The 26,707-nt window shown below is 43.1% G+C and overlaps 1 protein-coding gene across 1 annotated transcript in view; it reads right to left on the bottom strand.

The window, feature by feature from the left end:
* Positions 1-26,707, bottom strand: part of LOC119460998 (treacle protein-like) — an 86,363-nt gene that overhangs the window by 26,486 nt on the left and 33,170 nt on the right. Inside the window, 4 exon segments of the mRNA XM_037722166.2 lie at positions 7,465-7,527; positions 9,713-9,796; positions 14,394-14,551; positions 19,122-19,212. Coding sequence (XP_037578094.1) covers positions 7,465-7,527; positions 9,713-9,796; positions 14,394-14,551; positions 19,122-19,212 — 396 coding nt within the window.

Here is a 26,707-nt window from a genome sequence, read left to right as displayed (position 1 = left end):
TGCATTGTCTCTAATTTCTTCTTCACAACACAGGTTCACTCTCCGCACTTCGCCCTCACTATCACATCTACTGGTCAGTACATGTTGTAAATTAACCCAATGCAACTAACACTATAAAGCCAAGGAGCCTTAGTATTCAAAATCAGTTACAAACCTTATGAATTTGTACCATGACAAAGGCGAATATTTTTGGGCAACAAATTGCAAGAAAGCCTCTAAGTGCGTACTATCAGTATAAATTCAAAATGCAAACAAGTCAAAAACCACTAGAGCCTATTGTTGCATTTCTAGGTTCACCTGCATTTGTAACCATGCAAGGCTTCAAAATGTACATCAGGGACTACACCACGCTGAGAAATTGGCTATGAAGTGACTGCAGCGTGTCGCACTCCAATGTAATCGCACATAAGTGGTGTTCTGATTAGTCATTTTCTTGTTTGCACTTCAATTTATGCTCATGGTACATGTTTGCATCCGTCCTGACAGGTAGCAATCTTTCCTGCAATTTTTTTTTTAAACTTGTGGACATCCTGGAGCATGCTAACCAGGCGCTTCGTAAAGAGCTCTCCATCAAACACAATCATACAGCTGCAAGCACCCCTGTCACAAGCCAGGCAAAAAGCAAAGCCAATCCACTGAACGCTTGTGGCTAGACATGACACCAGCGATGTTGATGATGGCACTTACTGGTAGGTTAGTGAAACTCCCATGTTAGTGAGGGACAAGCTCCTGATCATGATTTAGCACAGCAAGCTTCATACTGCCACAGTTCCTTAAGGGGGGACGCGGCTTGTGAAGACGAAAAAAATTCGCGGAAAACATCTTTTTTTTTTATTGCATTATCGAACTCTACTGCTATTTTCGCACATATATACCTAATTTTATACTGATAAGATCAGTATTTTAGCCGCGATAACGTTTTATGCCACGTGTACGAGCTGGACCTCAGCCGAAATCAACACTGAAACGGCAATTTTTCCGCGACACGCAGCTGCGGTTCCACGCGCAGTAGCGCGGACATCTTGGTCTCATTTGAAAGAGCCGTCTTTCTCCTTCAAATTCCCGCCAGATCGGGTCTATTGGCCATTTAGAAAATGCGCGACAAAAAGAGGTATCAGTGTATCCTCCTATTCGTTATTTGGCGCACGTGACTTCAGGGCGTCACCCGATTGGCGTAATATCATTATTTGTTGTCGTTCGCTCCGCGCCTTGGGCCGCGTAGCAAGGAGGCGTTGCACGTAGTGATGAGAAAAAAGGGAAAGTTGCAGGAGAGCAGACACTCCTTGGCTTTGTATACCTGTGGACAGGAGCAAATGCCAAAGAGGAAAACAAAAAAATGCTGGAATGCATATCAAGTGATATTAATGAGCTAGGAGAAGGGTGCGAGATTATTATACTAGGAGATATGAACGCAGACATAGAAGACATGGACAGGTACACAGACTCAACAGGCAACATGATGCTGGATATGTGTGAAATGCATGACTTAGTTGTATGCAACAGTACTGAGAAGTGTGAAGGGCACATAACATGGGAGGTAGGGAGCCTGCAGTCGACGATAGATTATGCACTAATGTCACATAGGATGCACGATAGGCTAAATATAATGAGCATAGATGAATATGGCTCCAGAAGTCTAGGTAGTGATCACAAACGTATTAAGGTGAGTTTTAGAAGGGAAATGAAAGTAGGTAGGAGGCAAGATGAACAACCAGGTGGGATATTTTACTCGGAAAAGCAGCTTGAAATAGCAACCCAGCAAATTGAGGAAGTAATTTCAGAGGATACAAAAACAGAATGGACATATGCAAATTTAACAGGGCTATTTGAGCTAGAGCTTACTAAGGTACGAGTCAGGACAAAAGGGAACAGAAGACGTAAACCCAAGAGCTGGTGGGATGAGGAGGTTAAGAAGGCCATAGAGAAACGTCAGGAAGCATCCAGAAAACACAGATATTCAAAGCAGAGGGGTGAACCAGAAGCTGATGTAGGCAGAAAATGGAATAACTTTTTTAAACTGTAGAAGGGAAGCAACCCATTTGATCAATGAGAAGATCAGAAGAAAGGGGAGCCAATGGTTGTCAGAAGTAAACAAAAAGGATAGAAAAGCAGCGAAGAAATTTTGGAAACATCTCAACTCCTTGAGTAATAAGACTAGCCTAGAGCAGAGGTTTATAGTTACAGCTCAAGGTGTTCGACTAGAGGGAGATGAAGCAATGGAACATATAAGAACAATGATGACAGAAAAATTTAAAGAATGTAACATAGCATGTGCTCAATCAGGTGAGGATGGACTAGTCAGTGCAGTGGCTCCACTGGCACAAAGCGAGTGGGAAAGGGCAGAGAAGAGGGTTCCTAGTAGCACGTCGACAGGTCCTGATGGCATCCCAATTATGTTGATAAAGACATTGGGCCCAAAATCTAAGAAAGCATTAAGAGAGGCAGTGAGCAAAATGATAATGGACGGTAAAGCCCCCGACGGGTGGAGACTGAGCAGGATGAGCATGATATATAAGGAAAAGGGGGACAAAGCCGACATAAACAACTACCGTCCCATAACAGTGACGTCAGTGGTTTACAGGGTGGTGATGCAGATTATAAAGGACAGACTGCAGGCATGGGTGGAGAGCGAGGAGGTGCTGGGGAAACTACAAAATGGGTTCCGAAAACAAAGGAGGTTAGAAGATAGTTAGAAGGTTAGATCTGTTCTCATTGACACAGTGTATTGAAATAGCAGAAAAGGAACACAGGCCCCTATGGCTTGCATTTCTGGATATCAAGGGAGCCTATGACAGTGTAATCCAAAAGGATTTGTGGGACATACTGGGCACTCTAGATGTGGAAGATGGAGTAAGAAATCTTTTAAAAGGTATCTATAAAAGTAACAAGGTGCTTATAAAATGGGAAAACAAGGTATCTGGGCTATAGAGATACAGCAGGGGCTTAGGCAGGGGTGCCCTCTGTCACCTCTGTTGTTCATGCTGTATTTACAAGGATTAGAGAAAAAATTAGAGAGGAGCGGACTTGGCTTCAATCTTTCCTATTTCAAGCAAGGAGAATGGATTAAACAGTCATTACCAGGACTGATGTATGCAGATGACATTGTACTTATGGCTGACAGCAAGGAAGACTTGCAGAGATTAATGGACATCTGTGGTAAAGAGGGAGATAGCTTAGGTTTGAAGTTTAGTAAAGAAAAATCGGCAGTCATGACTTTTAATGATAATCAGGGCAGCGAGCATAGGATACAGGAGGTTACGCTGGAGGTGGTGGATAAGTACAAATATCTTGGAGTGTGGATAAACAATGGGGCTGAGTACCTAACGGAACATGAAAAATATGTGACGGCTAAAGGTAGCAGAAATGCAGCTGTGATGAAAAATAGGGCACTGTGGAATTACAATAGGTATGAAGTGGTGAGAGGGATTTGGAAAGGGGTGATGGTCCCTAGTTTGACTTTCGGCAATGCGGTCCTGTGCATAAGATCAGAGGTTCGAGCAAGGTTGGAAGTTAAGCAGCGAGGGGTAGGTAGACTGGCTCTGGGAGCGCACGGAAATACACCAAATCAGGGGGTACAGGGTGACATGGGATGGACGTCATTCGAGGGCAGGGAAGCCAGCAGCAAGATAGAATTTGAGGAGCGATTGAGAGAAATGACAGAAAAGCGGTGGGCAAGGAGAGTTTTCAGTTATTTGTACATGAGGAATGTTGATACAAAATGAAGGAAGCTGACCAGAAAACTGTCAATCAAATATTTGGACTGCAGGAGGGGTGCAAACCAGGAAACAGCGGTTAAGAAAAAGGTACGTTAAGGAAACAGAGAGGGGTCTGTGGAAAACAGGGATGCAGACGAAATCAGCACTGGGAACATACCAAACTTTCAAGCAAGAAATTGCGAAAGAAAATATCTACGATAATTCTAGGGGAAGCTCTTTGTTGTTTGAAGCCAGGACGGGAGTATTGCGGACTAAGATGTACCGAGTCAAGTACCAAGGTATAGACACGTTGTGCTGTGCGTGTGGAGAAGAAGAGGAAACGGCTGAACACCTCATACTTTTCTGTAAAGGGCTTAACCCTACAGTGCAAGGCAACGGGGCTGATTTTTTCAAAGCATTGGGGTTTAGGGACAGTGAAGGCAAAATAGACTTTAAGCGGGTAGAAATAACCAAACAGAGGTTATCTGATTGGTGGATAAAATCAAGGCAGGGGTGAAATTTCACCCACCACAAAGTACAAAATATGTTAATAGTCATGGCTAGGTGGCGTATGCCACCGCCCGGTTTAAAGGGTTCAGCCTCATCCATCCATCCATCCATCCATTCAGCGCCATTTTGCCCGTGCCAGCGACGACCCGCATCGACCCGCAACGCAATGTTGATGCCGGAGCGGAAATTCTCTACGAGGTACAAGTTTGGCGCGAGAGAAGTGCGACGGACGCTTAATGAAAACTTCGACAAACGCTGCCTGGCACCGCAAAACGCCGAAAACGTCGCATCCTCCGTGTGCAGCGACGAAGTCGATACTACCAAGGTAGGCCTAACGAGCGCATCGGCTGCTGCGGATACCGTGACAAGACCGTCAGCTATGGACCCTTCGAGCAGCGATCGTGTGCGTCTAGACACAAGATATCGACATCCCTCAGACTTGGACGAGGAGAAAAGAAAAGCAGAAGAAAAACTGCTGCAGTTGTCGACTCCAGCAACGGAAAGGAAACGTGACTTTGTGGATGACGGCACGGACGGCGCGACTCGCCCGCTAATGGGACGACGTTCACAATTGTAGATTTAAATGCGGTGAACACTTTATTGTCGCGTGCCAAGTGTACAACGTGCGACGGAAAACTTCAAATTGGCAAAGACGAACGGGAGTACGGACTCGCCGCGAAGTTGCATTTGATGTGCGCGAACTGTGGAGAGACTGTCGGCATGGAGCTCGCCGCGCGTACGTAGTGATAAAAGAATGAACCCTTTCACTGTGAACGTTCTTGCTGCGCGTGCCATGCAGGCAACCGGGAATCGACAGACAGCCCTTAATGATGTATTTTTGTTGATGGGCATCAGCCATCGTGGTCTCCACGCGAGAACGTGGCAACGCTATGTAAAGACAAAGTTGACGCCCGCGGCTGATCGCGCGGCGCGTAACCTGACGATAGACTGCGCGCAGGCGGTTCGCGAACTTTACGTCGAGCTGCATGTGAGCCACCCCGGGAACATCGCGGTGTCTTATGATGATCATGGATGACCCGCGGTTATTCATCGCACATCGGTGTCGGCACCGTAATAGAATTGTTTAGCGGACTTGTGTGATACCCAAAGACTTTGTTGTTATGAGCAACTTCTGTGCTGGCTGTGAGTCGGGCCCAAAACAGAGTGACCCTGGCTATGAAGCATGGAAGGATGGACACCAGTGTCAAAAGAACACTGATAAGAAGGCTGGGGAGATGGAGGTGGAGGCTGCCCTGATCCTCTTCAGATCTTTAGAGCGGTACAAACTGAGGTACACCACAGTCCTTTGTGACGGGGACAGCCGTAGTTATCTGGCATTGCAAGCGGACAAAGTCTATGGGTATATCCCAATTGAAAAAGATGACTGTGTGAACCATGTCCAAAAACGCATGGGGACAGCTCTGCGCAACTGTGTTGCAAAACACAGAGGCCCTGGCCTTGAGAGCCTCGGTGGAAAGGGCCATTTGACAGGAGATCTGATCAACAATCTCAGCTCCTACTATGGATGGGCTCTCAAAACCCACAAAGGAGACGTGGACGCCACGCAGCGGGTGGTTATGGCCACTTATCATCACGTTACTTCTAATGACAATGTGGCTAACCACACTTTCTGCCCAACAGGCCCCGACTCTTGGTGCAAGCAAAATGCCGCAAAGGCAAGGGGTGAGCCTGCTCCTAAACACCGTCGAAAGCTACCTCCACAAGTCTGTCAGGCCTTGCTTCCCATATACGAGTGCCTCTCAGACAAAAAGCTGCTTCAACGATGCCAGCGTGGGAAGACACAAAACAAAAATGAAAGCCTGCATTCGATGATATGGGCACTGGCACCAAATGAGCGCCATGCTTCTTTGTTCACAGTCGAGGCTGCTGTGGCAGAAGCAGTACTGAAGTTCAATGCAGGCAATGCAAAGGCTTCAGAGAACATACTGAGAGAACTGAGTCTCAATCCAAGCAAACCAAGTCATACCCACATGACTGAAAAGGATTGGCGACGAGCAGTGGCATCAGCCAAGAAGCGTGAAGCAGCCGAAAACTTGCACCAGTCCTTGACAAAGCGGCACAAGGGTGCCAACAGTCAACAAGACTATATGCATGGTGCATATTAGGCTGTTCCAGCTGTAAATACATAAATAAACTAGGTCTGTTTGTTTTTCTCAATTTTCTCAAAACATGTTTTTTGGTCACTTTCTTATTTTGTCACAGTGATATCTCGTGATCTAGAAAAGCTAGAGCTACAATTCTTATTTTATCATAAAGCCCAATCTGTATATTAGATAGTGCTGGGAGCAGAATTTTAATTTCCTGAATATTTATTTTTAAATTTTGATTTTGTTTTTCCTTTGTCGTAGCCACACTACAAACACTGAACTTTGATCCTCTGCAGAATGACTAATTATGATTTGATTTAAAAACTGTTTCCAGCACTGCATTTGTATGCACTGCACTGTATGTTCTAGTATCTAGTTATGTAATAATATTTGTGTTTTGCTGAGAAGTTTTTTTTTCTTCTATTGTCTCCAGAAACAATAGAGTGGCTGCTTGGTCTATCTCCTGAACTAATTGACTTACAAGAAAACTTATTGCATATTTAAAATCAGCATAAAAAAGTTAAACAAGTTTGAGTAATTTCATCATGTTTGGCCATAAAATACAGAAAATACTTCAACAAGCCACGTCCCCCCCTTAACTGAAGGACTCTGACCAACTTTACAACATGTTCACATAGCCTAATGTTCTACCATCAAAACAGAAACTTTTTGCTCTAATGAATTCTTGGGTTCCCAGTGAAAATAACGGCACAGCACCCCTTGGTCCAATCGAATGTAGTGAGCACATGATGAAAACGCATGGTTCACATCAGAAATCACCATGAAGTTAGGTTAGGTAGTTGCTGCTGTGATGGTAGTGACAGTGAAGGCTTCTGAACAAGCACTGCCACCTGGTAGCATAGCCACTAATACTGCAAGCAAATAGTACAACAAACTGACCCAGCAGTCATGAAGAGCCAACTTGACTACTTACTGAAAGTAGGGAATGCACTCAAATAAATGCACACTCTCTCCTGTTTTTCTTGAGAGGTACGCACTGCAGCAAGTTGGCTATGCTACGGTAGGCAAGGTCGCTGCTGGGCCTTTTAATGGCAACTCGGAAGCAGGCAGCAAGTAGCAGTTAGAAAGCCAGCCTTCCCCGACCCGGATGGTGCACATGCTGTGTTCTGCTGATGACAGCGCACCCCTACCTCTGGGCTGGCGCCATCACAAACCCCATTCATGGGGCCTTCTGCACAACACTCTTCTTTGCTCTGAAAATGTGACGCAAGGGAAAGACTCCCACTTATTTTCAACTGAGGCACGAACACTGTCCCTCCTTGTAATAAGAGAGAATTTATGTACTCCTCGCAGTAAAAGGACACTTGTTACAGTAGACTTTTCCTTGCTTTGACAGACTATGTGTTTGACAGGATCTGCAGTGTGGCACGGTTGGCAATAAAATTACACCTAAACAAGCAGTGCTTCGAAGATGGGCATTAATGCTGACCATTTGCAAGAACATAAAGTGCAGAACTGTGAAACAATGAATGTTTAATGAATGTTTAGAAACCAGCAATTCCTTTAGGTTAGCTTTGTCCTAATGGTGCACATTGTCTTGTATGTAACCTCTGCGATGCATCTATGAGATAATAAGCACTTAGATGTATGGGGTAAGAAAAATAAGGCCACTTAGTAACATGTAATGCAGCCCGACATTCAAGGAGAGGTCTACTGATTACTCTACACTCTATGTTACAAGCACACAAATTCACAAAAATAAGACAAAAGGTTACAGAATCTGAGCACGCAATTTACTGATGTCACGCCTCATGCAGAGACCACTCAAGTTACTATACAGTGGAATCTCGTTCATACAAACTTCACGGGAACCGGAAAATAAAGCGTATCGTCTGAAAATCGTATCATCCAACGTATTATCCAACCAAATCGTATTATCGGGAATATAAAATGAAACGTATCACCCGAAAAAATGTATTACGCAGAATCGTATCAACGAGGTTCAACTGTATTCAACTTTGTGTTAGGCACAGCATTTTAGATAAGAAAAATAGAATACAATTCTTTCTTTGCTCCTGAGAGTCAATGAGGGTGACATGTAAATGACAGAAAACAAAGTTAGTGAGGACTTATGTTTCACTGGAGATGGAGGGACAAAAGTTGTGCTTGACTTGCTCACATAATTCTGACAGTAATTGTGCTACTAAACATTTAGTGAGCAGAAAAAGCCTATAAAAGTGGCAGCAGCCCAAATAGAAATAATCTTTTTTTCCCCTGAAAAACACTACAGCAGTTTTACAAGGTGCTCACTGTAAGAGTCCAACATGTTTAAAGTTAAACATTTGCTTTGGTTACTAAATAAACTGCATGCCGACAACCACGTTTATCTAGGGCTCAGATTACAGTGTAGAAATTTGCTGGCATAGAATTTTCAGCTTAAATTTCACCTGTAAGGCAAGCAAGCTTGAAGAAACTATAAAAGAAAAAGAAATGGCACTAATTGTATAAACACATCATTCAAAATCGCTGCAACAGACAAGCTGCACATTTGTAAACAAAGGAGGCAGTGCAGTATGGGGCGCCACCTAAGATGCAGGCTAAAAGGGCAGATGGACAAGTTTAATTCTACACCTCTTCATAATAAATCTGTCACTTTGGACAATTATTCTTGAGCACAAAACTCTCCTAAACATTGCCTCAAGGCATTCACCCAGCAAACTCATGCCGGTAATTCGTAGTAAATGTGAAATCTAGGCCCACAATCTCGTTCATTAACGTCATGTTGCAAGGATGGCGATCATTTCTAACCTGCACAAATGTTGTGTTATTCTAACAAATGTTATTCTAACCTGCACAAATTCCACACAGATAGTACAGACTTGGGAGAGATGTATATGAATTTAATTCATTCAAAAAAACAAAAGAATGCAACACTCGCTATAAGTACCCCCTCACACACAAAAAAAGAGAAAGCCATCTTTGTCCTCGTGGAATTAATAACAACCACATTTAAAACGGGCACACAATTCAGGAAGTGCAAACTAAAATTTTCAAAAGAGCCAGGCTTCATTGCTACATGACTGTCGTTAGCTTGAGAAATGACACTGGTACAGTGAAGTCACGGTAATTTGAAATATCTTAATTTGAAATTGATGGATAAATCAAACTGATCAGTTGGTCCCGGCAGAGTCACATGTGTTTGAATAGGGTCACATGTGTTTGAATAGCAAATTTGAACTCCTAGAACCGTGCAATGGTTATTGCCAACAAAATTTCTCGTTTTTACTGTCCGCCTCTCGGGCAAACCCGAGCCAAAGGCCAAAGTCTGATGTGTCAATAGCTGGTCTCCTTGGAGTTTGAATTAGCGAGGTTCCAGCTATAATATGTAGAGCATGCTGAACCTACAGTATCGACTCGGAACACGAGAAAGGCGCATACCATGACAGGCCTGCCACGGCCAAGGCTGGGGTCTGCAGATCTGCTTCGGGAACCCACCTTGGATTTGTTCGACCGCTCCCCCGGCTGCACAAGATGACAACGAGAGTCAAGCTTCCACACTACGGGTTTGTAGTGCACTGAATAAACTAAGGCTATGAGAAACATAGTGGCAAACAAACTGCACAGAGCCACTTGGCAATGCTGCAGTGCACGCCAAACCGTCAGTGTCAGCACAGAGTGCTCAAGAATGCTCATGAACAGCCTAGTACACAAAGAAGTTGCCACAAACATTGAAGTTTACCGTACACATGTGCACACGAGATGTTCAAATATGCATGAATGTAGACACACAGAGAGAATACAGAAATAAGTCTGCAGCGTGATGAATTAATGGAAATTATTTTAACACCACGCACCACCTTCACACCCATTAAATAAAATTTATTGGATTCATACATTGACACAGAAACATTTAAAGCAACTCCTTGCCAATGCGAAAGCTACTTTCTGCCACGTTATGATTTACTAAGACAAAGTATTGCACTGATAATCAGGTGTCTGGGTGACTCTGTGGTTGTTGTTATTAGCCTACTCTGCCTCCACACTGGCTAGCTTTCTTTCTTTTTAGTGCATCAAGAAAGAAGCTAGCTAGAACACTGCATTATACAGCACAGACAATACAAGTAAAGTGATGAATTACACTATGCATGCTACTGGTCATATATGTGGCTGCAGCCACAAGGTTCAACAAAGATAACGAAGCCAAGGCCAATGTCACACATCAGAGTGACAAGATCTGTACACACACTGCAGATGGCCTTCACCCCCAATATAACACGTGCTTTTCTTTCTATGTTCATATTAGTGAAAGCTCATTGGTACTTCAAAATGTGCCCGAGCAGCCATTTAAATATGTACCAAATGAGACAAACAAAAGTAAATAAATAAATGAATGAACGATAGATCAGAAGGCAGCCAGAAGTAAAAACACTTGATGCAATGTGCAGCTCAAATGCACTTCGACCATAAGGCTGACCTCATCAACCTACTACTTTTGACGCACTGGCAACCAAAAATTAATAGGGGCACAATACTAAACACAAACACAGGTTTGTCCAGCAACACCTTCTGCACTCCAAAAAAACATTTTAAAAAAGCAGCTTCAGGTGGTTCATTCCTTGCGTTCAGCACAACACATCAACACTGTCATTCTACAACATTAATGCATGTTCAAAATAAGATAACAGTAACCCAAGATGAAATAACGACTGCATTTCAACCTATAGTACAACTTATGCTTCCCTAAAGGTCATCAACCAGCAATAAAGCATATTTGCATGGTTCATAACGCCTACAGTAACAGTAAGATTACCTGTCCACATGTGAAGCACACTACACATGCAATCAACATCCCCATGTCTGCAGAGATGACAGCGGGCTTTCGCAAGTGTCTACCACTGCATGCACCGACATTTCTGACCGCACAAGGAGAGCCTCACCGTCCCACTGGGCAGCCCTGCGAGGGAGTCCCCGCCACTTGGAAAACCTCAAGTAGACTGTCTTTTATTATTCTCGCTCCATACCCCCTCCTCCCTCCTTTCCCTTCGACACCTGGTGTTCAACCGAATAAAAAAAAAGGGGGGGGGGAGAGGGGGGGCAGGTAAACGTAAAAGCTAAATACATAGCCACCCTAATGATAAATGCGATGGATTCAGCCAACACATTATGTCACGTTACCTCCCTCACCACAGAAGCACAAAAACAAAGACCACCTGCTCCCTTCCTCTTATCTTTTTTTTCAGCAGCTCCCAACCCCCCGTGTCTCCATTAGCTTTCACTAGATAGAAAGGAGAGAGTGATAGCCACAAGAACACACACACACACACGCAAAAAGAAAGAAAAAGAAAAGGAAAAAAAAGTAGGAAATAAAAGCTTTTCCTTTTAGGAAAAGAAACAGAGAGTAGGGAAGTTTACTGAAGGGAGAGTGAGAAAGAGAGAAAGAAAATGAAGCTCCATTTTTTTCGTTCCTCTTTTTTTCGTGTAAGGAAGAAAGAATAAGGTGGCACTAAATAGGACAGCCATGTTAAAGGGAGGAATAATAAAACAGAAAGGCCCTAACCACGGTAAAAGTGTGCTATGCAACTTAATGATCTTTCAGGAGAGCAGCCACACTTAAAAAATTTGGAATGTTGGAATTGTTACTACCAAACAATGGGCAATGAGAGAGGCTAGACTCCATGTTCTAGAAGGATAAAAAAAAGTTTTTCCTTCCCCTCCCGTCTCTTTCCCTCTCTCTCACACTCACACACACACACACACGCACGTGCACGCACACACACATGAGAAAGCTCCCTTGTAGTAAAATTTAACATAAAGGGAAAAGCGCACAGAGAAAATAAGCCCAGCCCTGCTTTTCATTTTTGTGTTTTTTTTTTGCACAAAGGTCGAGTGCGGAGTGAAACACCTGGCCGGCGACAAACCACTACCTTTACTTCCCTTGTCGGCCAGTCGACTCTCTGTAGGCTGCCGCCGATGCCCGCGCCCGACCTCGGAGGCAGACACGCCCGGTGGGAGCTGACGCACCCAATACGCCCTGCGTCCCCGCCCTCCCCTTTCCTAACTTCTTATGCCTCTAGAGCCTTCACATTAGGTCTTCTTTCATCTCTCATTCTCACCCTCTATCACTCGCTCTCCTTCTATAACTCATTACATTCACCCCCCTCCCATTTACCACATCTCATGAAGGGGAGCAAATGAACTATATGGCCTCGCTTGTTTGCGCTTTGTGAGGGCAAGCACTCCCACTGAATGCAACGCAGACAACCCTCTTGAACGACACATACACCTGCCCTGCCTAATGAACCGTTACATGACAAAGCCTGACACCATGAAGGTGCTTCGTGCTACCTGTGTACTGTCAATACTAAATTGAACAGGAAAAAACAATCAGTGCTCTTTGTGTGTAATTATGCTCCATAAAGTGGCGAGTAATTGTCACATGGCCAGTTTCTAAATATGCTATTACTAGTTTCAAAAGTACAAACTACGTGTTTTGGAACTACATAGTATAGCCAATGTCACAAACACCGACTAACGTGGACACTTAACGAGGTGCAGTAGTTATTTTCACTTGTTTGCATATCAATTTATATCGGTGGTAGTTGGAAACAAGTCAGACAGAGAAAACAGGCGTCACCTAAAAAGATGCATTTTTCCAAGATCTCAGCAGACCTCTGCAAGAATATAACCTTGCAAGGCCATGCTTACAAAAATAAATTTCTGCGGTTTTTACGTGCCAAAACCTCAATCTGATTATGAGGCGCCCCGTAGCGGGGGACTCCAGACTAATTTTGACCACCTGGCTTTCCTTAACGTGCACGAAATGCACGGTGCACAAGCAATCTTGCATACAGCCCCCATCAGAATGCGGCTGCAGCAGCAACGATCGAACCCGCAAGATTGTGCTCACCATAGCAAGGCCATGCTTATTTATCAATCTATGGAACATCATTACCTTGCTGATTTAAATGAACAGCAAACCTTCATCGTACAAACACTGTCTGAAATTATATTGCTCATTTACTTACTTAACCATTCCTTACTTAATCAATCAATTTAATCTTTCCAACACAATGTTTCTGTCATGATATCACAAAGCTTGCATATCAAACTAATGTCATATGCTCCTCTAAATATGGCCCCTCAGCACTACATTTTTAAAAATAAGATATACTTTCTTGTACAAGTCTTTTTTTTTTTTTTTTTAGTTACAGTCATCATTCTGTGCTTTCTTGCAGATAGCCGGCAATCTCTTGCTCTGTCATGACCAAAAACTAAAGCATTCGATCTAAAATAAACCATAGTGTACATCAGATTTTTTTTTTTTTTACTTTGCTAAAAAGTAATTTAGCTCTATGGCAGAATAATTTAGCCCCCTATAACGTCAAGCACAACAGCATGCAATAGTGACCACTGCATTTCCCACTCCTGCATGTAGAAAACAAAGCAATAAACAAAAACAAATACCTAATGAATAACCGGATGAGTGAATGACTGAATGAATGTGACAGAGACTAACAATAAATAAAACAAAAAGGGGTAACCTATTGCTTGCGAACAAGCTTCTGTGACAATGAAGAGAAAGATACAGAGGCAAACTGTGCACAAGTAAGAGTATTCCTGAAAAAACTCCCACATTATAGCTTGTGTTAGTTCAAGCTAAGGAAGAGGAGACATAAACATCTTGTTTACAACAGTAAAACAAAAGAAAATACACTGATACATGCTTAATTTTACACATTTTTCCAGTTTACTCTTCCACGTTTGGGCAGATGTGAAACTGTCGCAAAACGAAGCTATGCTGTTCCAGAAACCAAAGGCATTGTCAAACCCTGCTGGACTACTTCACGCACAGTAACAGATGTGCAGAAACTCTGCCCCTGTAGCTTTCCCTTCATTGCCACAGAAAGTTGTCCGCGAGTATAGTATGCACACAGTGTACCCATTGGACCCACAAATGTAAGCCTCACAACCTTTCCTAATTGTCACGCAAACAATCGGACAAAAAACCTCCAATTCTTTATGTTTGCGTATACTTTGTATCATGAGCTTTCAGAGGCAGGCACGTGCTGCCAAACTGCTCAAAGAGTAGGAAAGAACAAAGAAACAGGCAGCAACTGACCCTTGCCCTGTAGCAGTGGTCGTTGCCGTCACGGTGAAGTGCGTCCGCCGATCCTGTCGCTGCCGCCTGGTGTTGACTCCCGTCGGTGCCCAAGATGTCGCTCGTTCGATATGCTACCTCCGGGTGCTTCTTCTTCCTTGAGAGTGCTGGTTCCAGTGCTGCGTTCATGCCCCGACATTTGGTTTAATACGTTGAACCGCACGCACCTCATGGAATAGTTCACTATAGATCCCTTTTGTCTACACCGTACGTAGCAGCAGTGTGTGACGCCAGACAACGTTTCTGGCACCCAAGTTTGCCAAGAAAATAAAAGTACTTCCTACCACAGTCAACTATACGTACTACCAGAATAAACTGAAATGTGAACAGGAAATGACTGATCGGGACTGCTGTTATGCGTAATTAGATGAAAAGGCAACATGTAATCATTCTGTAGCCAGTACCTAAGCACGGAGTAGTCCTACGTGTGCGTTTTGGAGTCTGAATTAATTCACTAGTATTACAAATGCAGCTGAACCGGGAAACAGAACAACACATCAGAGTAGCTTCAAGATCGTTCACATTTGAATTTATGCTGATAGTACATGCCCTTGATGCATACAGACATAAGATGATAATTTATATGTGTTTTTTTGTTTTTTTTGGTGCAAGGGCCAATGAAGGCCAAAGAGTGCCAGACATAAGAAAGATGCCTTGTGTATCAAGCTCATGTGTGTAGCTTTCCTCTGCATTTTGAATTAAAATGAATTCATAAAACAATGTTTCAAATGTGTAGCTAAACTGGTGTCAGCTGGTGTGTCTCATATACAGGCCTACTGCAACTTGTATTCTCCTCACTAACTTCTAAATTATAGGGCTGTTCCAGAGGACAATACTGGAAGTCTTTTGGAACCTGTGTGTTTAAACGTTATAAGAGGGCCTATATAGCCTTCAGTTGCCACATCCACAATTCTACATGCTGAAATAAAACTTCAGAAGCACAAGCTTTAAACAAAATAATGACATTTCAAATAACTGGCATATATCCTATGGCAACTCTACTGAAATCTACGCTGAAAAGATGATTATTGCAGAAGTGTGTCGTATGCCAGAAAGAAGTGCTGGCATGGTTGTAGCAGTGCCAGGGATACGATCATGCATCGGGTTCTCCTGTTTCGTTGTTCTTGAACAAAAATGTTTCTTAAATGGCTTGGCGTTTTTCAATTACACTGCATGGAAAGCAGTAAAATTTGTTCTTGTAACCCAACTGTTTCTCAGTGTTCATACATGGAATCTGCATTGGTGCACACAATAAAGCTCAATGAAAATTTCTAACTTTTTACAAAGTTCTCAGACGGAATAGAGGGCCCGTAAGGAAACAGGAATATAGCAAAGCAAAAGACCAGAGGACAATATTTTGACAGTCATGTGTACATGCACCTCAAAAAGAGCACATGTTAGAAATCTCTCAGTTACAAGACCAGCAGCTATGCGTTACCTGATTTACACATGATTCACTAAGACTAGTATAGCCTAGAAGCACTATACAGCTAGCCTAGTCAGATGCTGGAGTATGCAGTTAAATGCAGTCATTGTTCTAGCAAAAATAAATAGAAGACAAACAAATAAAGCAAGAACAAATCTGCACTTCAGAAATATGACACTGCTCGCTACATGATTAATTTAGCTAGTGGAAAGTCAATCACACATGCAAACTTCAAGACACCGGTGTAAGGGAACCTCTGATTTAAGCCACTGAACCATAGCCACTGAATTAAGGTCAACTAAGGTATGCACAACAGAGAGGAAGTGTTGATAATACTTGATTAGCAATTTAAAACAATAAATAATTTCATACAGTGCTACTTTACACCCCAGCAAGATGAATAATTCCTATATTCAGCCTTAACTTCAATGCACAAATCAACTTCACACATTGTTTTGCATATGGAGCAGCAAGCTTTAGTTTCAATTTATTACCAAAACAGTGCGAGTGCCACCTAAGCTTTGAAAAGAACATTGGAGGCAGTAACCATGGTGAAGACACATTTCTGAATAGCTGTTAATAATCCACTTTAAGCCATTATGTTTTCTAAAAATTTGAATCATAATAGTAACCATTTCTATCACTACAGAAGTCCAATTACTGATTCTGAGCATGACATTCCAAAGCCAGTGTTATGAGAAAATCCAAAGCCAGCCAAGCCAGAAGCACAAGTCAGTCGCACATGCACACACCTTGTCTGAGGAAATTCATGACTTTCTTCAAACGTGCGACTTCAGTCGACGAAACTTCAAGCAACCAAGCGCGCAACAACACAGCGGGAGACGAGACAACAGAGGCACTCACACCAACGACGTCTCGTGCAGACTAACGGAGGGGCATCGGAAAGAGGGGCACCAGCAAACGAGCCAAGCGTGACTGATGGCAGCCCATCGTCTGCCGTGCAACAATTGAGCAGCAGGAAACAAAACAGCAACAAAGAGCACGCGTGCGTCACGGCCATGGAAGTGCTGTCACTTTCGCACAGCACCGCACATGGGTGGAATCTCATATGCACTTGTTTCAGTGCTCAGTCTATAGTTGACCGAGTTGCTTAAAGCTGGGCATGGCAGCTTTAAAAAAAAAGATGTAGGTCAGAAATTAGCTTCAAAAGTCACTCTCCCCGTATCTTCTGATAGATGCGATCCAGCCGGAATGGCAGCTGTGCTATTATAACTTGCATTACCTGTGCTTGCTTTCTACCTCACAATGAACATTATGTTATAGAAAAGAAAAACAAGAAAGCTCGGGTTATGAAAGGTACGTCTCTCACGTTAATTAAGTCTGCTATTCTGTGACACTGTGTAGGAAACATTTTGTAAGAGCGTATCACTGAGGCCTCACATGAGATCTAGTAGCTCTGTACATATGCTTTGTTCTTTTGCAACCTTTTCTTAGAGAAACAAAAAGTTCTTTGCAAATTGCTGGCAGCAACATGGCTACCAACTACTTGGCCGGTGGCAACATGGCCAAACTGGTGCTTCCTTCCAGCTAAATGCAGAAATAGTTTAGGATATCATTAATACTTCAAGTATTAGTAAACAGTTTCGGCACTGTGCAACGATGCAATAACCAAGCTTGAACTTTTGTCAATATGCATTGCGTGCATTTTCTTTTTCTCATTTTCTTTTGCACCTTTTCTCTTTCTATCACCTTTTATTACCTTTATCCCTTTCCCCAGCACAAGGTAGCCAGCCGATGCACTAACCTCCCTGTCTTCTCCTCTCTGTTTCCTCCTTCTCTTGTCACCATGTAGCCAGTAATAAAAAACTTGTTTCAGTGATCACTTCACGAGCCAACACACACACAAAAAATGCTTCCAGTCTGTTGGTATAAGGCAAACCGCACACTGACTCCTTCCATGAAAGCCCTATTGTGTTTCAGCGTGGCCTTTTCCTTAGCGACAAGTTGAACTCGTCAGGGCCAGCCGAGGCGTGACGCTAAAGAATTTCTCGGCCGAAGGAATGCAGCGAATGTCATGCAGCCGTCATAAGGAGAGAAAGCAACTGCGTGCAGGAAAATGCAGAAGATAAATAGAAGAGGAAGAAACAGATGGAAATAAATTTCATGCTGACATATGCGCATGTACTCACGCAGCAAGTTTATTTCTAGCAAGAGCTTCTAGACTATGCTGAAAGGGCAGTGGCTGACATTTAAGCGTGACATTATATAAAAGACATAGCTTGAGTAAACTTGTGGAGCTCTATTTTTTTCTCCCCTCTCTCTCTCTCCCTCTTATTTATGGTTCGAAATGTGCAGCTAGTACTCTGGGTTGAATTTTAATTCACAGAGCTTCGCATACATAAATACTCTCTGCAGATGGTCAGCCACCTTTGCTAATAAAATGTCCATTGCCACAATTGGCAGGCTCTTATGAACAGTTCTAGTAAAATAATTTTTTTTTATACACTCTTATATTTTATGCCACATTATAGTTATAATACTGAAACCAAGAGCCGACTCACCTCTTTAAGAAAAGAAAAGAAGAAAAACAGGTTTAGGAGGCTAAAGCCACAGCAGCAGCCTAACCATCGTGACAAAATATTAAGGGCTTATGAATCAGAACTGAGGCCGACAATATTGGACTAAAGAAATAATGTGTTTTGTTTGACTACCACAAGCAATAAAAGAATAAAGATATTGTGGCACCTTTTCTTTTCCTCGACAATTACTAAAATGGGAAAATTTTATTTAGTAATAACATTAACAAATTTCCCTCTGCTGTAAGAAAATCGCAAGCGCTTGTGTTTCGCATGAAATGTCAGATTTAATGTTTTCACCGGTTTTCACTACAGCTGAGCACAAGTTATGCTTTAATAATAGAAATTTATGAGGGATCACACCAACATTTCCAAAATTAAAGGTTTTGACCAGCTATCAACAGCTGCTAATCTTTTATATGGGCAACCACAGCGGAAACATTCTGTACAGCTGACAGAGTGCTCTCCGACAAAATAAATGCAAAGCAATGCTGCAACTTCAACCTGCTTATATTTCAAGCTCCAATGTACGAACAAGCTATCAATAAAGATAATACTGGGTGCTGATGCAGTTAATTTGCCTGCAGTTAAGAAAATGCTGGAACTTAGAACAGTGCTTTTGGTGGTTTGTAGACAACTCAGCACATTCCTCAAGCCAAAAGTGTCATGCTTTCTATGCATTAGGACATCGTAAAGATAACGGAGCAGAAATGAGGGCTGACTCACAAGTTGCATCTGGCGGCTTCACGACAACATTTCCTGCTGGTTCTAGAAGCCCCGGCTGGCACGCAAAGCTCCTCTTGTACTCAGCGTGCAACTGAAATTGAGGAGAAAGAAAAGGAAATTAAATCAGTTGGCAAGTTGTAGCAGTAGATTAGGATTTTCGCAGAGCAGCAGCTGTCACAGCTATAATGAGTCACAACCAGGTTTATTAAGATGGAAGGGCGATTATCAGTTGCAAAAGGTAGAAAATTTGGCTGTAGTACCGTTTCACTATATCATGCGTAGAAGATATATGGTTTATATGTACTATCGACCAAAAAAGTTTACGGACCAAGGGATCTGACAAAAAGCTGAATATCTCTGCAGCATCAAAACGCAGTCTGGTATTCCCATTTCTAGCCTCTACTGGCATATGCAAACAACATTAAGATGTACGATTTTACTGGTTACTTTTAAAGGCTGCTTGGATATTTAGCGTTTTCTGAGATTCCGTGGTCCGTAAACTTTTTTGGTTGATAGTACATAAAAAAACATTTGAGTGGGATAAGACCCTCATCACCATGTAATAGTGAAAAGTAGACCAGTATATGGTTCCTGTAAATTACACAATTTGTGCAGCATATTAAAGTACAAGATGGCCAATAAATCTTGGCATGAGCTTGCAATCTGCTGTCCATCTAATGGGAAGAAGCCATGTGAAAACAATTTTAAGACTGCCAAGAACCATTTTAAAGGAACATTCCTTGTACCTGCAGTTTGCTTTTCCATAAATTTAAAAATGACTTAATCTTCACCCCATCCTTCTTGATAGATCCTGGATAGGGACCGAAGATCAAGTTAAGCTGATGACTTAAAAGGGATGGCGAGAAACACAACTACTGCAGAGCCCTAAGAACTTCTGTCCTCCACTTATGTAACATGACTCATATAAATCATTGTTAATGTGAACTTCCTTTTTCCTGCAAGTACCTCATCCATGATGGCTAATTATGTCTTGTGTGTGCACTACTTGTGTAGAATGCGTCATATCAGCTAAAAACATTTGTTTAAGTTCCCGCGAGCAGAATTGTAGTATCTATTAAGGTTTATCGATGCTGGATACTAAAATTGGTGAGGAGTGTTTAACGTTCCACGACTTCACAAAGCGTTTCCATCGTAGACATGGGACAAACTGTCTCATCCAGTGCAAGACAACTGGTAGAAGGCATAGGTACTGCGGTTTTCTGTTAAATGCAATAAATGTGAAATTCTTTATTACTAAATCATTTTGCCTGTCACACGACAGCCAGCAAGAGTCCTACCAGCAGCACTGGATCGCTTGCCTAGAAGCTTCATCTAAAGGATTCTTATCATATGCGGCATTGACTGTTTCTTGAATTATCCTTGCGCAGGGGGTGAGATTGTCTACTAAATCTGCCAAATGAGCGCAACATCCTAAAAGCAACAGCAGACTCCTTTCATAATATGTGACTTAGAATCCCAGACAAGTTTCAGTTTTGCACTTGATGGCCACAAGAAAATAAACTCAAGCTATTTGAACAAAGCCGTATGGGTATGTCCATGCATGCTGGCCTAAGAAAATGGGGCAGACAGCAGCAGCTAATGGAGCATAAAAAATTGGTAATTTGAGATATCTCTGGAAAGTCCATCTTAGTCACAATAGCTTCAAACATAGCAGTAATACATAAACTTACAATCAAGGGAAAACACAGGGAATGAGGGAGATGGTAATTCAAGTCAATGAGCAACACGAGAACAAGGTGAACTGCGTGCTCACCTTGTTCCCGTGTTGCTCAAAAACTTACCATGTTACCCTTGTTTGTATATATTATGCATGCATGTATGGACATGTATACTGTGCAATAAAACTAATTGCTGCTGCCACTCCTGAACAGCTTAAAGTAAGCTTTCTGTGAAAATTATACTGGGGTGCAGACTACGCAGCAAACCACTAGATGATATTACTTTTTTTTTTACTAGCATTACTACAACAGCAAGAAAGCCAACATGAGCTGCATTTGAGTAGCGCAAGATGTATTTTCCATATATATTTCTATCGTATGGGCATCGCAGTCTAGTTTCACCTTTCATAAGCCTTTCTATTAATTGACAATGAATGGCGCATCACTCTTTAATGATGACGGGCAATTAAGGGCGCGCACACGGACTCCAAATACAGAAGCTCGCACATTTTAGAGAAGATTAATTCTACTGAAACACAAACAAGCTTGCTGATTCCACGGTAAAGGGGTACAACTAATTGTGCCTTTTTAAGACCGCTATACATTTCATGCAATGCGTGCTTATGCAACAAGGGCATTTTCACGTCGCTGTCTCCTTCCTTACATTCAATTTATATCGATATCAGCACGTCTCTAAAAACAGCAACGTAGCACACGTCTAGCCGCGCTTAACTGCCTGCCGTTTGCCTTGGCCTACTCTCCGACAGGGAACGCGCACGCTCGGACCGGACGCAATTAATGCACAGACGGACGTGTCTGCTACTCACTCAGCGGCTCATCAGAAAACAAGGCCGCAAGATCCGCTCGACGAAGAGACCGGTATCTACAATATCTACCCGGAGGCGCCGGAGGAAAAACTCGCTTTCGGTCCCGGAAATGACACCTAAACTCGCGTGCTCTACTGCTTCAGGGCGCGAGGAGGAGGTGCGAACCGGATTAAAGTCCGTGCGGCCGCGTCGCCAAAGCAAAACAGAACCATGCGAGACGTAAACACGGCAAGGCAGGGACATGGCATCGCGCGTTGACTTTACTAGCATGGCAGTTATTGCTGCGCTTTCAACGTTACCATTTTGACGCCGGACGCCGGCGAGGGCCAAGCGAGAGCAAGCTTCCCCTCAGTTGATCTTTTCACGAGACGGCCGTGGCGGCCGACATGTTACGAAACGGAGCGGATACTCTCTGCTAACGTTGTTCCTCCCCTCGCGTTCACTCGCCGTCGTCCTTCGCTGCCGTGGAAACGGGCCTTCCAGAGCGAAAAAAAGAAACATCGCGCGCTCGGATCGTTGGCGCTGTGCTGTCTCACCGGGTGCTGTTGACGACGCGGCGACGACAGGTCCGGCGCTCGCTACGACGACGCCAAATACACGGTGATTTTCTAGGGGCCGAGAGAGACTTATTTTGAGCAAGAAAGCAAGAAAACGTGCGTCCCATATGGAGACCCGTCGGCGGCAAGGGGTCCGACGGTCGGCTCTCCCTCTCAGGCGCTCGGCGCCGCCGTTAGTTTATTATTTACCTCACAGATGGCGCCACGAGTCAAACCGCGCCCCGTTTGGATTTTTGGCGGCACTTATGAACTCTTCCCATCGACCCTGTTACGAATCTACGTGTGCGTTAGGCTACTCCAGTTTTTAAGTCTAGAAATAGCTCGTTCTCGACCGATTTCGACAGGAAGGCAAACATTTCTCCGTCGCAGAGAAACCCATGTGGTTTCTCCTGCCAAAGTCTCTCAGTCGCCAAGCGTGCGTCAGTACGGAGGTGGAATCCCTCCAAGGACTCCACGTTTTCCTACCTTTATGTATTTATTTTTTCTTTCACTGCTCTGATGACGGTAAGTGAGCTTATTTCAGTCAGTTCAAATCCTCCTTATTTTCCGTCTTTTCTCTCTTATTTTTCGCTTTTACTTCCAAAGATGCGTGCATTTGACGAAATAGTCACGCTGCAGAACGAAAATACGCCGAAAACTACGCAGTGCAGGTCCGACTGACAAAAAGCGTTATGCTTCGCACGACCAACCAATAATATGTGTGCGTATATCTACACAGTAGATGGTAAAAATATTCTCGCGATTCATTTGAGAAAATGTTTCGTGCTCGGTTAATTTAATCTAAAGACGATTAAATGAATGGTTTAAATGGAACATGGATTAAATGAATTTAACATACCTGACAGAATGTAAAATAAGAAGCAGGCGAGCATGGAATAGAGGGTAAAATAGATGATGGAAGGACGCAGGCACTTGGGATGTCCCAGTTTCGGAAATTAAATTAAAGAGAGTGTAAGTGGTTCGATGAAGACGACATAAAAGAAATGTGTTAGAGGGTCGATGAAGATGACAGAAAGGAAAGACTATACGAAAGGAGTGAAGCGGCGAAAATCCCTCTAGGCGCCATCATGGTCACGTCTCTTTTACTTGACGCGCGGCCGTCGTCTTACATGTTCGCACATCAGCGGCCTTCGGCTCCTTGTATAACGGTTCAGTCTGGCACAGATACACCGATTTCTATGTTGTTCCTTCGGTACAATTTGCAAGAGCGATTGGAATGGGAAAGTGTGTCGTATCACAATTTCCGTTGTCCTCGTCCGCAATGGGATGCATCTATACTGCTTGGAATATGCTATCAGTTTGTGAAGGGTCGCATGTCTGCTGCGGTTACGAAGGTACATGTCATGCTCATTATATTCACTGGCTCACTCAATGTGACACTGTCTACGGCCAGTGTTGCAGTCAAAATTACGAGCGAATACGCATTGTAAACGCTATATATGTGCATCACCGTGAGTAATAGTGCATATCAGTTTCGTTATAGTTGTCCTCCTAGCGTCATCTATCAAAGCTTTTTTCGACGCTTCTGTAGCTCGCTCGGTCGGCCTCTAGCCCGTTCGGAAAAATCCTTGCGTCATTAATAAAACGGTAATTGTAAGTTAGCTACAGTTTGTTTGCGAGGGACGGGCATGAGTACAGCACTCGTGGGTTACGTGATATGTCGAACACGGATATATCGAACCCGAAGGGGATCACAGAAAAGTTCGATATATAGGTAATTCGATATATAAAATACAACTTTTATACTGAGATTTTCGAGGGGATTTTACAGCTGTTCCATATAAACAGTAATTCGTTATATACGTGGGTTCGATATATCCGGGTTCGACTTATTAGCCTGCTGAACTATATAGGTTAATTGGCACAGAAAAGCGTGCCACCCTTTTATTATGTATTTCTTAAAGAGACTTTATTGTTGCATTTGACATGTAACGCGACAATATGTGGTCAATTAATATAACTGTCAATATGTACTTCTGTAACTGAGAGCCGAGACATGGAATTAACGTGAAATTGAATGCAAGGTTACTGACGTTATGAGTGAGTGAGTGAGTGAGTGAGTGAGTGAGTGAGTGAGTGAGTGAGTGAGTGAGTGAGTGAGTGAGTGAGTGAGTGAGTGAGTGAGTGAGTGAGTGAGTGAGTGAGTGAGTGAGTGAGTGAGTGAGTGAGTGAGTGAGTGAGTGAGTGAGTGAGTGAGTGAGTGAGTTAATTGTGAGTGTTGCCTATAAACCAAATTATCCTTTCGCTGTGCGTGATGCCAGTTTTCTCCTCATAATGTAGACCTCGATGCGAACTTCACTCCAGATTAAATGTATGTATATATATGGTAACTAACATTTGGCAAAGTGAGAAAAGCTAAAGACGCGCACGTGCACTTAACAACTTAGCCCTAAACTGCAGCGCTTGCGCGATCGATAAACTTCCAGACGGCAGACTCCTCTTGTCTGCCCATGCTCTCTTCCCTTTGGTATGCAACGAACCCCCCTTCTGCGTCCAGCCCCACCGGTCCAACGTGTACCTATATTTCAGTGCTCTGTTCACATCGTCATTACAATTCAGGAGGTGGCTTGAGGTCGAATTTTCCTAATTAACAAAAACACTCATTCATTGCCTTGTATTTATTCATTCACTCTTAAATTACTTTGAGTAAAACGCTGAAGAAATATACATCGTCATCATCCTTGGTGTCATTATTACTATAGTTATTAGGCATTTTATTTGCTGTTGGATTCCTCTAAGGCAAAAAAATTGCATATGATGTAAAGTGCTTGCTTCCTCCCCCTCCCACACACAAAAATTCAACCCCCCTCCCCTGGCAGGAATCCTGGGTGCGCTACTTCCTTGTGCTATCTAGGAGGTGCTGGCCCAATTCCTCTCCCCCTTTTGTTCTCGGTCGAGCGCATGCCTCCTCCTCCGAAAACATTTCCTGGCTACGCTTCACCTTGACTGGGTTCTCCAGGGCTTGTTCATTCATTATTCTAATCGTCATTCTATAATACTCCTTCCTTTATTTAGTCCACATCATAAAGGACATGCCAGCGCTACATCATTTCTGGGTCTCCTCCGCCTTAGTAAATCTTTCATTTAGAGCGTCATAACACGTTTAAAGAAGTTTGCTTCAACGTGATTCCTTTTGATGGTGGAGCCTGTCACGAGGATTTTTTTTTTTTTTTTTTTTTTTTTTTTTTTTTTTTTTTTAAGGCGAAGCTTTATAGGGGGCTCACAAGTGTCGGCGGTGGTGGTGGCGGCGGCGGTGTCATGCTGAAAAGTGGGCCGATCCTGGCGATAGTGCAGAAAAGGTCCAAGCTCAATGGCACATACCAGGGACAAAAAAATAAAGAGAGAGAGGAAGGAAGAAAGAGATTGAGAAAGAAAGAAATAAAGAGAGAGAGAAACAGAGAGAGAGAAAGAAAATCACCACGAAGGTCAGATACACACACAAGCTTCGCTTACCCCCATTTTCTCGACAGGGAAACGGCTGGTGATTTTTTTCCCTGCGTGCCTACGTTCCAAAACCACGATATGATTATGAGGCACACCGTAGTGGTTTAATTTCGACAACCTGGGGTTCTTTCACGTGCACTACAACGCAAGCACACGGGCGTTTTTGCATTTCGCCCCCCATCGAAATGCGGCCGCCGCGTGGCCGGGATTCGATCGCGCGCCTTCGGGCTTCGCAGTGCAACGCCATAGCCTCTACACCACCACAGCGGGCGCAGTCTCAAAAGAAGGTGGCTCTCATTTACATTGCATTTTCTTAACCAGAAATAGAAAGCGATTGTAGTTCACGTCAACGAATCACCAGCCTTGAATGTGCAGACGCGAGCTATCGTCATCTCTCTCGCCTTACGACATACTAATATGCCGACTTTTTTCTCTTTTTCTTTTTCCTTTTTCAGATAACGGAGCTGCAAATCTTCTCTGTGAAATAGAAGTGAAGCAGCTTTTGGCATGCAAAAGAGAGATTGATTGACAATGACTTTTTTTAAACTGCTAGTATGTTCATACGATAAAATCAATAACGGAGCTGCAAATCTTCTCTGTGAAATAGAAGTGAAGCAGCTTTTGGCATGCAAAAGAGAGATTGATTGACGATGTCTTTTTTTAAACTGCTAGTATGTTCATAACGATAAAACATTGTCATTCCTTCATGAACAGAACAGTTCTTATTGCGAAGCATCATACAGGAAGCTCTCAGAAACGTCATTTGCAATTCTTCGTTTCACCTTAGAAAAAAAAAAGCATTTTTCCGCATGCTGTGCATTTTTCTCCGAATAATGCACAGTCTTAAACTAGACCTAATAATGTCTACAATATCAACATATATTGAGGATATATGCAGTAGTTAAATAATTAAATTTGAAATAAGACTCAATTTCTTGGTTTTGTGAGGAGTGTGAACAGATAAGCTAACTTAGGAGTTTGAAAATAGCCAATCTATGTTATCTGTGTAGTAAGGGAGTCACGTGGCCATATGATAATTTGGTCGTCCTGCATCCTCTGGGCAAGAAGGCCACATACCC

Source organism: Dermacentor silvarum, chromosome 8, assembly GCF_013339745.2.
Source record: "Dermacentor silvarum isolate Dsil-2018 chromosome 8, BIME_Dsil_1.4, whole genome shotgun sequence".
NCBI lineage: Eukaryota > Metazoa > Arthropoda > Arachnida > Ixodida > Ixodidae > Dermacentor > Dermacentor silvarum.
This window is presented reverse-complemented; position numbering and strand designations above follow the sequence as displayed.